The sequence below is a fragment of the Gopherus flavomarginatus genome, chromosome 9, assembly GCF_025201925.1.
Source record: "Gopherus flavomarginatus isolate rGopFla2 chromosome 9, rGopFla2.mat.asm, whole genome shotgun sequence".
In the NCBI taxonomy this organism is placed as follows: Eukaryota; Metazoa; Chordata; order Testudines; family Testudinidae; genus Gopherus; species Gopherus flavomarginatus.
In genome coordinates, this window is record NC_066625.1 from 77245349 (window position 1) to 77259487 (window position 14139).

General features: G+C 55.7%; 2 protein-coding genes across 4 annotated transcripts in view; one reads left to right on the forward strand and one right to left on the reverse strand.

The window, feature by feature from the left end:
- The window catches only part of LOC127058202 (peroxisomal membrane protein 11A-like), a 40899-nt gene extending 34821 nt beyond the window's left edge, over positions 1-6078 (forward strand). For all 3 annotated transcript variants that reach the window (XM_050967817.1, XM_050967818.1, XM_050967816.1), the window contains 2 exons: positions 411-656; positions 4084-6078. In XM_050967817.1, the coding sequence (XP_050823774.1) occupies positions 411-656; positions 4084-4488 (651 nt within the window). In that variant the 3' untranslated portion in view covers positions 4489-6078. The remainder of the gene's footprint in view (positions 1-410; positions 657-4083) is intronic.
- Positions 6079-7542: 1464 nt separating this feature from the next.
- On the reverse strand, positions 7543-12598 carry LOC127058212 (ras-related and estrogen-regulated growth inhibitor-like protein). Its single transcript, XM_050967834.1, has 4 exons — positions 12328-12598; positions 11666-11719; positions 11027-11103; positions 7543-9740 (listed from the first exon to the last, which is right to left on the reverse strand). The coding sequence occupies exons 1-4, from the start codon at positions 12596-12598 to the stop codon at positions 9315-9317; spliced, it is 828 nt and encodes a 275-aa protein (XP_050823791.1). The 3' UTR covers positions 7543-9314.
- Positions 12599-14139: the final 1541 nt, after the last annotated feature.

Here is a 14139-nt window from a genome sequence, read left to right on the forward strand (position 1 = left end):
GTGGTGGAAATGGCTGAGTGGAAGCTTTCCTCTAGTAGGAGGTCTACTGGGACAAGGAAGAAGGGAAGTGAGAGCCCTGCACCTTTGCCCTCCCCACTCTCAGGGGAGTTGGACAAACATCCCCCAGAAACCAAATAGCTGGGGGATATGGGGGGGGGGCTTGTCTTGTCTCTGGAGGCCTGGGGGCTTGGGCGAGGGAGGACAGGATAAAGCCCCCATGCAAGCTGCTCAGCCCAAGGCCAAGGGCACTGGCTCCGAACCATCTGTTCAGTCTTTGGCCTGCTGGGGGCTGGGGCACTCAAAGGGAAGGACAGGGTTGCAGGACAGAGATGGTGCCTGGGGCCTGCTGTTCCCCAGCATGGGCTGTGCCTGGCACTTACCAGAGCATCTGGGTGTGTTTCTCTTTGCAGATGGCTGAGGGTGCCAAGACTCCAGGCCTCCTGGGCAGCATGGCCCAGAGCCTACAAACTGCCTATCTCTCCACCATCTCCAACGTGAAGAGGGTCCCCTCTGCTGCCTGGGGGACAGCTGGGGAGCTGCTCCAACTCACCCCCCGCAAGGCAGCTTCCGTAGCCAGAGAGAAGGTGGGCACTCTGGGGGATGCCCTGCGCAGTGTTACTGGGAGCATGGTGGAGACCCTTTCCCACTACGTGCCGGTGAGTTTATCCCATCCGCTGAGAGCTCCCCTCCTGCACTGCAGGAGAAAGGGATCTGTGTGAGGGCAGGACATTCTTGGCCAGGATCAGCCCCTTCTGGCCTGGGACCTGGATCTTCCCCTACCTCTGGCTGGAGCCCCTCCCTGCTGAGAATCCTACCAAGGGCTTCTAGAGCTGCAGAGTCGCTGCCAGTCTGGGGCTCCTTTGGACCATGTTAGAGATGGCCCCTTCAGCTCAGAATGGAGCAGAGGCACTCCTTGGGCTTGGGGAAGCGATGGACTCTTGGCTTTGCTTACACGGGCCATGATGCAGAGGGGTGCCCTGATGATGCACCCCAGTCTTGGCCACCTCACACTCAGCTGTGCCAGTGCCCTTCAGTCCTGACCTGAAGCCCCTTGCTAGTCCAGTCCTTTGCCCCCTGCCCCCAGTGAAGCCAAAGTCATGACTGAGGATCACTGGAGAGCATTGTCTGGAGCCCCAAAGCAGGGGCTACTGCCAGTCAGCTGTGAGGTGCACAGCCACACCCATTAGCTAATGTGGCCTCTCAGATTGGCTGGTTCAAAAGCCACATACTGCATGTGGGGTCTGTCCTTCCATTCACTGGACAGACTTCTGCAGCCAGGCCCCCGGAGTGCTGCTCACGTGGACTGTCCTAGGAAATCCCAGCTGAGAGTCTGGGTCTGTGACCAGAAATTCCTGGCAAGGTGAAAGTTCAAGGAGTGACCCACCTCCCCTCCAGCTGATTCCTGCCTCCCCCCGGCCTGACCCAGGGCTCTCAGCCCATTAGTCATGTGTCCATGGAGACGCAGAGTGCCCCCTGAACCCACTGGGCTCCACTGCCCACTCCCTGGGGACCTGTCTGGAGTCGAGTTCTCTGCTGCTGGCTTCAGCTGCAGACTTTTCTGCTCTGTGAGGCAGGAGTGGCCAGGAGCCCCAGCTCCCATGATGGGTGTATGGTCTGAGTAGCCTCGAGGATACAGGGCTTTGTGAGGGGTAGAAGAGAGAGATTGGGAGGGGGAGGGAGAAGGGCCCGTTGAGGAGCAGGCAGTATTGTCAGATCAGTGTGCTGGTGAATAAAGACACAAGGCCCCCTGAGCAGTTCCCGGTGCAGAGCCCCCCTGGGAGGGCTGGTGTCTGGCCCCATTTACCTGGTCAGCGTTTCTGACTGTCAGTAATAGTCCATGGAAAAGGCGGTCCCCTGCTTGCAGGGGTCCCCTGGAATGGATTGCTTTCCAGTGGGGGCCTGGGGTCCCATCTTTCTCCAGTGTGCACTATACTTATGACTCAAAATGCCACTGTCCCAAGAGGTGGGAGGGAGGAGGATCAGGGGAGGTGCCCTTGCCTGGTGGCAGGGGACGCTCTGCAGTCTCCTCCTGGTGCTCTTTCTGCAGAGTGAAGGGAGCAGGTGCCTGGCAGGGAGGGGCCACCTCTGCAGAGTGGTGACGTGGGGAGGTGGGTTCTTGCAAACACCAGCCCAGCAAGAGCACAGGCACCTCCTTACATTGGTCCCAGTAGCTGCTAGGAATCCAGCCAGAACTGCCTCCTTGTCGACAGACCCCTTGGGCTGGCTCAGCAGTCAGGAAAAGCCTCAGTGCCTTGATGTCACCCTCCGAGCACTGCTCCCCAGGGCGTCTCACCCCGACTCTTCCTGTCACATTGGGACACTTGCTGTCCTGGGACCGGTCACAGACCCTGCTCCTCATACCCTTCCGGACAGCTCGGCAGCCTGACTTGGGGCGGAGAAGCCAACATGGCAAAGGGGACCAGCCCCAGCATTGAACCAGTCACCCTGCTGCGTCTGGGGCTCAGTCTGGTGCCTGGGCCAGACTGCACTTGGGAGTCCAGGCAGCAGCCATCCTCCCTGCACATTAAAGGGCAGATCCTAGCTGGGGACGGAGTAGGGCTGGGTCTAGGGGCCAACCTGGTCCTGTCTTTGGGAGGCTTTACTTGTGCACTTGCCCATCCCCCGGCAGCCTTGGCCCTCTGTCTTTGAGCACATGAGCTAGGTGGGGAACCCTCTTGGGTCTCCACCCCTGAGGCCAAGGGAGCCTTTGGAGAAGCCTGGTAGGGAAAATCCCAGAAGCAGCCAAGACAAGAACAACTAGATCTAATACATCCTTCATCTGGACAGCGAGAGACAACCCTAGCTAAGGGGCCTGAACCTGGGTCCGGTGCCCCACACGGCTGGAGAAACAAATCAGAATCAACCATTTAGAGAAGCTAGCTCTGCTCCTCTGCAGATCTGATCACTGCATCTCCCAGCCACTGCAGCAGCCTGTCCCCTGGCTACTGAGCAGGGCTGGAGGGGAGCAGGGCTGGTCCCCTGGAGCCTCAGGCCTGAGGAAGGAAGAGTCCCTTGGAGCCTGAGTGGGAGGAGTGGGTTAGCTGCAGGTCTCTTGGAGCCTGAGCAGAGCCTGGTGACAGGTCTGGACCCAGCAGCGCTGCAGTATCTCCAGACCTGAGTTGATCCTGAGGGCCACCATGGGCCCTTTGGCCAGTGTGCCGCTCTCCCTTTGGTATGCTGTCCCAGGACGAGCAGAGTGACCTTGTAGGCTGGGAGCAGTCACTTGAGGGGAGGGGGCAGGAAGGCTGCTTGGCTCCAATCTGAAGCAGGAATGTGTGGGATGAGGAGGGGGAGCTAACCCCACAGGGTCCCCCCACTGAGCAGAGAATGAGTTTGGTGCGGCTGGTCCTGCTGCCCCGTCTTCTGCAGGGGAAGCAAGGAGGATGCTGAAGGCCAGGGAGGGCATCTGCGGGGGCCATGCTTTGCAGTCTTGGCATTCCTTACCCCCCAAGGCCACTGCGCCAGCTCCCCAGCCCCCTCCTAGCCCTTTTATTTCTGCCAGGTTGGGTTGAGCTTGGTGTGTAAGAGCTGCAGTGAAGCCTCCTCGTCCCTGCCCAGCGCACGGGGATTTAGCTAAAGGGATTAATTCCCTCTAGGAAGCATGGTCCAGATGGAGGCCTCTTTGGCCTGAGGATCATGCAGCCCCCTCACACTCTGAACCCACCAAGGGGATGGGGAGGCGTGGCCTCACAGAGCAGGTCTGGAGCAGGGCTGCAGGGCAGGTTTCCTCCCGCTATCTGGGAATGAACAGTGGGGAAGGAGGGCAGAGAATGGAGGACCAGTCATTCCCTTCCTCTGTTTATTTCCATAGCATCTTCCAGCACATGCTGCACCATTGAAATGCAGCCACCTCTAGGGTGAGGACAGTGTGACAGTGGATTCTGTCCAGACATGGGGGCAAACGGAAACTCTTTTGATAAGTGTCGGGGGCTCCTTTACTTATGGTGCAGAGCAGACAGGAGCTAAGTGCAGTTCCCTCAGTACTCAGATGTCCCTCTGGCAGCCATTGGCCAAGGGGTAGGGTGGTGCTTCAGGCCACCCATTGGCAGGTGGGGTGTTAACATGTGTTCTCTTGCTGTTCAGCTCCCCAGGCTGCTGGCAAAGAAAGAGGAGCCGGCGCATGAGAAGGAGCCCCCAGCTGAGTCACAACAAAGTCAGGAGCGCTCCAAGCCTGTGGCTCCCCCGTACCCGGAGAAATCCCAGCTGCGAGGAGACTGGCGAGCCAACCGAGCTCACCATCCCCTCTCCTTCCTGGGGCTGGAGGATCCCTTCTTCCTGCAGCCGAGCTCCATCCAGCGCCAGGCTCCACAGCGGAGTCCAACTTTCGAGCCCGACTACCCCATGTCCCGCAAATCTGCCTTCTTCCCCTACAGGGAGGGACGCAGCACCAGGAGGGTGAGCAAAAATTCATACCGCTACAGCCCGGAGCCTGTGTACACAAGGGCTAACTATAGCAACCTCTACACCATGGCCTTCCAGAAGAACTGAGCGGGGGCGGGGGCCGGAGCTCCCTCCCTCCCTGCTTCAGACATACCAGCCTGCACCTGCTGCCTTTAGCACCTTGTCAAGCATCATGCTGTTGGTTTCAGTATTAGGACTCTCAGGAGTTAATCTCAAAGCAGTGCTCCCTCTGCACAGCCCCGGCACAGACAAAGGGAGAGGGACAGGGACTTCTTCACCTCTGGCACCAGGGTCAAGTGCAGCTTGAGGCCAGGAGTGAAATGAGTTTGACGGTCCCAGCTCATTCCCTTTTCCAGCAGGCTGGGTCATTCAGGCCTGTTTCTGAGTGTCTGCCCAGAAAGGAGCTGGCACGGAGACCAAGACTGACTTGAGGCCCTGCTTAGTGGGGAGGCCTGCCATGCAGTATTACTATGGTCATGGGGGTAAAACGAGGGCAGGGTTGCAGTTTGTGACACTGTCCATCCCTCCAAGGTGACCCCACAGAGAAAGAAATGGGGTTGTGCCCTGTTGGCTTCTTTCTGAAGAGAAGTCACAGAGGGTCCTTAGTCTCTAATTCTGCTGGTATTTTACAGCAGCCATATCAGGAATGTCAGGTCTGGTCTGTGCTGATTTTACTAGCGGAGCCACTGGGGCTTTTGTATTATCCTTCTCAGCCCTCAGTTGAAGGGACAAAGTGCTGAATCCTTAGCAAAGATGGCCTTTCTCCACCAGGTTCACTGCTCCCTGTAGTTACATGGCTTGCAATATGTGTCATTCTGGGTTGCTTTTATCCCCCACACTGCCTTGTGAGGCAGATGGAATTAGCAAGCCCTAGTGTGGGGTGGGGGGCAATTTCACCCCTCTTGCCTGTGATGGGTTGAATGGCAGCGACACAATAAGAGAGTGTTTCCTGAGTGGGAATGTGAGGACTGGAAGCAGGAAAATGAAGGAAGAAGCAGGCTCTAATGTAAGGGAGAGGGAGCAGAGAGGAGAGGAGAAGGAGGGGGAAGAGGGAGCAGAGAGGAGAGAAAAAGGGAGGAGAAGAGGGAGAAAAGACAGCAGGAAAGGGCAGGAGCTGGGAGGCCATGTTGCTTATGGCTGGGACTTGCTCAGTAGGGCTTATGGGGCATGTACCTTGTGTGAGCAGCAGCTGAGGCGGAGACTTGTCTTTGCACTGTAGGCTCGGGGAGCCAAGTTCTGCTGCAGACCAGCCCCTCTCCTTCCAGGGCCATCAGACAGCAGCTTTATAAATGTCTGAGGGGGGAACATGGCTTCCCATCCTCGTTCCTTCCCACCCCTACCCCACGCCGGCCAATCCTGCCTCTGGCCTAGTCTCTGCAGAAGTCACTTGAGACCCAGGGGCAGGATCCATGGGTGAGATCTCCCCAGAAGCCAGGCCATCTCCGTGCCCCTCCATGTGGTTGGTGGTAGGGCTTTGTACAGTCAGTAACAAGGCATGTGCTGGACAGTCTATGGCATTGGAGAGCTCTTGGAGCCCCTTTCTTCCTGTCCTGTAGGAGCAGCTCTGTATCTGGGTAGATTCCCTACAGGAAGGTGAGCTGCATCCCCTTCCCAGCTGTGTGTTTCCCCATCCCCCAATCAGAGCAACCAGCTCTTCTATTTACTTCAATAATAAATGTTCCCTGCTTGTCTAGTGCCTGGTATGCTCATTTCCTCCAGGCGACTGAGATTGTGCCACTGAGGCCGTCCCCAGTAAAATGGATCAAACTGCAACTATCTTGGTCGCTGCATCCCTAGGTGGGGGCGGCACAGGTCCAAAGACCTGATCCCAACTGCACAGCCACGGACAGGGGCTTGGGGTGGCTGCAACCCAAAGAGCATGACATAAGCTGGGGCTGAGCTGCTGCTGAGCTGGCTTCTCCATAAGCCTGTAAACGGGGCAGGATGGTGCTGTGTATGTTCCTGGCAGAGGAGGCAGCATCTGGGTCTTTGGGGCCAGCTGCTCTCTCCAGCAGCTGGGGAAGGGCTGCGTGTTCTGCAATATTGTGACAAGTCCATGCCAGCTCTTCCTGCTGACTCAGCGCCAGCTCCCCCAACCTGTCACTGCCTTGCGGCAGGCTGGCTAGTCCCCTACACTTCCTGGCCTTAGGCAAAGGGGAGTTTGTGTCAGGGTGGCAGTGCGAGGAGAGGAGGGTCTGAACCTCCAGTAGGCTGGAGGCTAGGCCCTTTCATTTATCAGATGGGATCCCCTGGCCCACACCCTCAACCTTATCCCCAGCCCACGCACTAGGTGATGGGAGGGAACGGGCCTAGCTGGAGATGCTCCTCCCCTCCAGCTCCCTGTCTTTATGGAGGGATGACTATTTGCAGGAGGGTTGGGGCTGCCCCAATTGATGTGACTAACCTAGGCAGACGTAGAACAAGAGGGCAGTGCCAGACATAGCTGTCCTGTCCTGTCCTCACTGCTGGGAGCTGCTGTGGCCACCTTCCAGCCATAGGCAGGCAAACATGCTCATACTGTAGCTCTCTGCTGAGCTGCTGTACAGCAGGGACCCAAGATTCCTGCCTGGTCTGCCCTAGCCTGCACTCCACAGTCATGCAGCACAGCTGCTGTAGTGTTTCTTCACTACTCTATATGGAGAAGGGCTCAGGCAGCAGCCAGTCCTACAGCTGGGCTTTCCAGAGCCCTGGCTCCCAGGGCCAGACCCAGGGAGCTGAAGGACCAATACATTTGAGGATTCTGCAAATCCAGGCAATGGGCCCCACTCTGTAAGTGTGGACAGAGAGACAGTCCAACTCATCCTCCAGCGCTGCAACAGTTAGCCTGAGCCAGGCTCTGCCTTCTGTCAGCGCTCTCATGGGTATGATTTGAAACCCCAAACCATTTAAAATCTGACTAGTGCCACGCAGCAGCACAAGGTTGGGGGCACGGTCCTAAGGGGCTGAGCCATTCATGTTGCAATGCCAATCCAATCATAATCACACGCAGCTCATCGTATACGTGCTACTCCGTAGCACTCCGATCCCAACCAGAGCCGCGTACAAAGGCCAAGGAAGAAAAGAACAGTTTGTCCAGCTCCTCAGGGACATCTGTCAAACCGGCTGGATGAGCTGGGCTGCCAGTGAAAGGCACAAGTTTGAGCTGACTGTGTGCTGGATTCATAGTGAAGGGCCTGGGACTACAGGGATGGAGATTTAGCCAAATTGCAGCAGGTACCCAGATTTCTGCCCTTGGTCTGTCACACTCTAGGGCAGGCTAGGCCAAAAGGCAGTTCTCCTCAGCCACCTCCTCCAGAGGCGAGTTCCCCCTTCCCCTGCACAGAAACCACAGACATGATAAGCCAGGAGCTTCCTATACAAAGGGGGTTTATTGCAGTAGAAATTACTATTTACACAGATGCACCCTCTTATTTACACTCAACCTTTACAGCCCTGGTGCTGAGGCAGAAGGAGCAGAGACCATGCTCCACATTCAGACAGGAATTTTACTGGTTTTCAGCCCATCTGTGGGAAGAACCTAGCCCTTCCTTCAACTCACAGGCCCTGCCCGGTGACCAGCTAGGGGCAGACAAACTGTGGCTTCCAGCAGGGACCGGGTTAACATACACTGGATCCCATGCTAGAGTCTGGAGTCCTGGAAACCAGCCAAGTCTCCAATCTTATATGCATGTACAATGCATTGTATAAACAACAGAAACCTCTGCTGTCAGCAAAAGAACCGGGAGAAGGAGCTGGTCGGCACAGACAATGCCAGGCACCATGAAAGCTCAGTAACTAGTCGAGATTGCACAGAGAAGAGGGACAGAACCAGAGGCTGACAACGTTCCCTGAATCCCAAGGGCTTTGGTGTCAGCTGAAGACAAACATCTGAGATGCTGAGAAACACCAAGGGGCAGACACAGACACCACCCTCTGTACGTGGGGACTGTGCTCAGTAGCCACTCCAGAACCACATCAGCATCAGAGAGGCTTACAAGGAGCATTACCCAGTACCACCTCCCTGTGAAGGGGAAAGAAGGAGGGTCTACAAGTCAGGGAAATAGCTTGGGACTCTGGAGACCAGAGGTCAATTCCCTTATCTACCAGACTGTGTGTGACCTTGGGCAAGTCACTTAATGTATCTGTGCCTCAGTTCCCGCTCTGTAAAATAGGATTAATAGCACTGCCCCACCTCATAGCAGTCTTGTGAGATGCTCCGGTGTTATGGTAATAGAGACCATAATAAGTACTTAAGACAGATACAAACAGCCACATGCCCAAGTTATTGCTCCTAGATTCCCAGCTGAGATTGGAACGAAGGGCTGGGGACAGCTGGTCCTTCCCACTCATCTTTACTGAGAGGAAGTGGCAGCTCCCCACCAAAGGAACTGGGGGAGGTGAGATACTCCCAGAAGCAGCAGAAAGATGCTCTGGTGTTTTCCAATATTTGGGAGGGGACTTATTTAGAGTGAAGACTAAGAGAGACTGTGAGCTCAGCACAATGGGGCCCCAATGCTGACTGGAGTCTCTGGATGCTATTGTAATATACATAAAATTCAGACTACCTGGCTGAGGAATCTGCTCCTCAAGGGAAGGGGTGGGAGCCCAGGGGTGGCGCATTTATAGCTAGATTGGACACCATCCTAGTAACTGTGTAATAGGGCCCAACCCCCTGGGGTTGGACAGTATGGACATCTACGTGTTGAATTATAAAAGCCTCAGGTTGCACTGGTATATATGTGAGCAGGGGCAGATTCAGCCATTTTTCTGAGGCTCTCAGGTGTGAGCTTGGGGGAATCCATTTGACTCCCCCAATAGACTACATGGCTCTTTTCACAGTCACTGGGGTAGGAGGGGTTAGTCTAGTGAAGGAGGCTGGGCAATCTGGTGTTTCCAGCTGGCAGCACATGGGGAAGTAACACACAGGCTCCAGCTCAGAGTGAGTCCGTCCTCTTCCGAGCAAACACAGCCGACATGCTTTTGACAATGCTGCGGATCCCAGTGCCCTTCTTCAGTGCCAGCTTGGCCTCGCAGATGCGCTCTGCCAGCCCCTGGAAGACCATGAGTGCCCCATGATAGGCCTCAGCTGCAGAGACCTCATAGAACTCGCAGTCCATGGAGAGCGCCAGGAGCCGGCCCTCCTCACTGGAGACCGCCCGCCGGTGGTGCAGGTCCCGCTTGTTGCCCACGATGACAATGGGCACCTTCTCCTGGCTTAGAGCCTCCTTGGCTGCCTTAATGACCTGGACTTTGGGCCGCAGCACATTGAAGCTGGCACGGTCGCAGATGCTGTAGACCAGGACAAAGCCATCTGCCCACTGGACTCGCTTTTCCTTGGCAGAACTCTCATCCACCCGATCCTGGGGAAGGAGAGATGGGACAGGAAGATGGGGTGGAGTTTGATAAATGAGTGAGTCTCTAGGGAGGATGTTAGTGCTGACAAAGGTCACACAATCATCCGGCTGGGCTGGAAACTGAAGCTCCTACATTCCCCTTTGAACAACATACAGGTCAACTGCAGCTGGGTAGTGACCCTGCCAGTCACATCAATCCCATCTGGAAACAGCTGCAAGAGGAGAGAGACTTTGGTTCTGGCCTTGGCCAGCACAGGGCCACAAACTAGACTGGCACTCATAACCCAAAGGTAAAGTTTTTATCACGTAACCTCCTACACCCAAACCCAGCCACCTCCAACTCCCAGGAGGGGTGAGGAGGGGCCCTTCCACCAGTTTGGTTCAAGAAGGCTGTGTTTGCACCTAGCAGCACCTTACTGCCCTTCTGTGCAAAGCATCCAGGCTCAAGAGCAGCTGGAGGCTTCTGACTCCATGCTGGCAGAGATGCAGCACACCCCGTCTTTGGACAGGCAGTCACATCCTCCCCAAAGAGAAACACTCGAGTGGGCAGAAGAGAACAGGGAAGGTGAGGGGGAAATGAGAAGAGCAACAACCTCTGAGTAAAGGGAAGGGGAGGAGCGAGACCTGGCAGAGTCCACCAACGCTAGGCAGGGCAGGTGCAAGGATGTTTCACACCCGAGGCGAAACTTCCACCTTGTACCCTCCCCGAGCCCTGCGGCAGTTCCCTGCCCCCTGCTGCCCTGAGGCGCCCCCCACCCCGGCAGCTCCCCCCTCCCCCCTAATGTGCCCCCCCATGGCAGTTCCCCACCCCCCACTCCTTCCTGAGGCCTCCCCCCAGGGGAGCCATGCAGCAGCTCCCCACCACAGCTCATCTCTGCTCCACCCCCTCCCCGAGCCCTGCGGCAGCTCCCCCACACACACACCCTGAGGCGCCTCTCCCCCCCTCTCTGTGGCAGCTCCCCTCCCTGGCTCAGCGAGCCATGCAGCAGCTCTCCGCCCCAGCAAGCCTGGGAGGCGGGAGAAGTGAAGCGCCCACAGCGGGAGGAGGCCGAGCAGGGGTGAGCTGGGGCGGGGAGTTCCCCTGCGTGCTGGCCCTCCCCCCCGCCTTACTATCTACTGCCCAGTAAACAGCTGGTTGGCCCAAAGGTTAGTCATGGTTGGGGAGAGTCGGAAGCAGGGGTTACGGTTTGGCTGACGCTTCAAGTCCACGGTTTGCCTTAGGGTTTTCTTAACTAGGGGAATAGTTTTCCTTGGGGCAAGAATGTGAGACAGCAGCAGCAGAGGCCCCTCACCTGTGAACAAGGGACATCCCATATGTGGACATGGATCTCTCTACCCTCCATTGCCAGGCTGTGGCTGTAGATGAATTCTGCGAAAATGCACAAAGATCACTGCATGTATCGATCACAGACAACCAGAGAGCTGTGTCCTCTCGATGACAACCCTGCCACCCACTGCCTCCCTGCTGCACACCCCCTCCCCTCCAGGTGGGAGATCAGCCTCCAGGGTGCAAGGCCCATGGCCTCTGTGCTGTACATAAGGCACCAGCCACACTTAGCATGTTGGTGTTCAGCCAGAGAGTCTGCCATCCAGTAACCCAACCTGCCGGGGTGTCCATCTCCCTCCTGTCCTTCAGTCAGTGCACTTGCACCTGCGTCCCCACTAGCTGTCCCACGCAGGTCACACTGGAGCCCCTCACACCTCTACAAGAAATGCTTCTAAATGCACAAACTGGTTCCAATGAGTAGATTTAACCCTTAAGCCTGCAGGTAGCAGGCAACAGCCCTGGAGAGGAAAAGAGGGGGCTCAGGAAACAGCCAAATCCCACACAGAGAACCAGTCATGCAAATCAGGACTTTTCCAAATTGATCAATTCACACCCCACAAGAACAAGGGGACGTTAACATGCAAGCCCCCAGCACGGCACTCACCCATGTCTCCATATTCCCCGATGAATCGCCTGGTAAGGAAACGCACTGTCAAGGCTACAAAGAAGAGAACGGGGGGAAAATGACATTTTTTAGTTCCTTGCAAACCCAAGTGGAGTGATTAATACCCTGAGCCCAGCTCAGCACCAGCCACAGCCTGGTGTGGATAGCCTGCTCTGCAATGGAGCCATCTCTCCATTTCTGTATCCATTAAACTCTCACTGAGCTGTGCGTGAACAGTCTCTATTTCATTTCACACATTGTCCAACAAGCAGGTTTACTAAGAAAGGATGAATAGATCAGGAACTCTTCCAAGCCAGCATTTCAATGGATTGCAACCGACTAGGAAGCATTTTCACTTACAGAACATACCCATCATGAAACTCCCTTGTCTCAGAGGATGCGCTCTGCTTTCCCACTTGGAATCACAGCTGTTTGATAGAATAGACCAAACTGGTCCCATCTCAGCTGTCTTTTGGCTATGGCAGGATTGTTCCCTACAACATATTCTCCAAGCTTTGTCCAGTTCGATTTTAAAAGTCCCTACAATATAGCTCACAGTCATATCCCTTCCCTTGGGGGAGCTTTCCCCAGCTCCAGGGATCTCCCAGCTAGGAAGTTTTCCATGTTCTCCCTGCTCTTCCTTTGGTGATTAAAGTTCTCACCTGATTTCCCCACGTTGTCTGCTCCCATAACTAGCACATTCGCTTCCATTTTCAGCGTGGTGGGATTGGACATCTCCATCAAGGGCTGGTGATCTGGGGTGAAGCTGGCACTTCTGCGCAGGGGGATTCGTAGAACCATTTGTAGTTCTCTCTCTCTCTGCAGAGTCTGTTTGTCTGTCTGCCAGTCCTCTCCACTGTTAGAGGTAGAATGACTTCTGTCTTTTCCTATTCTAGCCCTCACTGAGGGAGTAATCTGCATGGGCCATACCATTCCCAAGGGTTGCAGGGGGTGACACACCAAGAGCAACAGACCTAACCATTCATTGTAAGATTCCCAAGATTAAAAAATCCCAACTTTGATACCAATCAAATCATCCTAAAAGAAAGACCTCCAACCTGACCCCGCAGTAACGGAGGGCTGTGAGGATCCTGATGGGGCTAAAGAGTGTCTGACTTCAACAGCTGTTCTCCAAACCATGTCCTATAGTGGATACTCAGCTGAGCAGGCTGCCAGCTTCTTCAGTGCATTAGGCATGTCACTTGGAAGGTCAATCCATCCATGGTACCTCACCCAGCAGGCATCACAGGGCTGCATTCTTCCCACTTTGCTCTTACAGGATGAATTATGGGGTTTCTGATGAGGAAGGCAGGTATGTTCCCGCCCCCTCCCCATAACTCCGCTAAGCCACCTTGGTCTTGACCTGCAGCACCCCCTGCTATTCCAGTGTTCCCTGCACTCCGCTTTGCTGATACATCTGTTATGACATGCAGCTCCCTACTCCTGTTTCAGTCTGCCACCAACTCCCCCACCCCAAAACACACACTTCATTCCTGACCATAACACTCCCTGACCTAGTCTGTCGCACAAGCAGGGACTTCTAATTGTGTCGTTATGTGCAATGACTGTGATGTGGCCAAACACTCACTCGTTGAGATCACCAAGCTCATTTCACTTGTGACATGAGCACAATTAACCCAGTTGTCCAGAGCGGTCATTCAGCCTGTGACTCCCGCCCATGACCTCTCACCAGGGCCGAGACTGCGCCGTATATTGAATGAGAGGATTTGTACTGGCTGAGCGGACTCCCAGACCCCTGTCAGGGATGGCACTGAGGAGGTGTCTTTGTGCCAATCTCACCCACTTTGCCCCTCCTCAGTCCACAAGGCTGCCTTGCCCAGCACTCTCACCACGTCACTGCCACCTCCTTGACTTCCTCCACTGGCTCCCGCTCCTCTACTGCACCAATTTCAAGCTTCTTGCCCCAACCCTTCAGGGCCCTTCACAACTCTGCCCTTCACCATTGGCATCGCATCAGCTCCTGGCCCCTCTCTCCAAGCCACCCCACCTCCTGAGCAACTGTCTTCACACCACCCCAGCCTGGCACACCCCATCCCCAGGGGAATCGTGCAATAAAACCCCTCCTTGCACTGAACTACAAAGACACCACCATGTGAGCCCGCCCCATCACTCCTGACAGCTAGAGTGCCTACACCAGATCAGTGTTTGGCTGTCTGGCATAAGGGGCAGTTGGGGAAATGGGGTGGTTGGGTTGGGGGAGCTGATGACCCTGGTTGGAATAGGATGGTGGCAGGGCTTGGTGGGGATGGCACAAATAGGGGGCTGATGAGTCTGGTAGGGGGATGGCAGGACTGTGGGGATGATACCCCTGGTTGGGGAGGGGTGGCAGGAATGGATGGGGGTTGTGAGGATGCTGGTGGGGGGTGGGAGAGCTGGGGGCAGTGATAATCCTGGTTGGGAAGGGGTGGCAGGACTGAGAAGGGTGATGACACTGGTTGGGGTGTGTGGTAGGT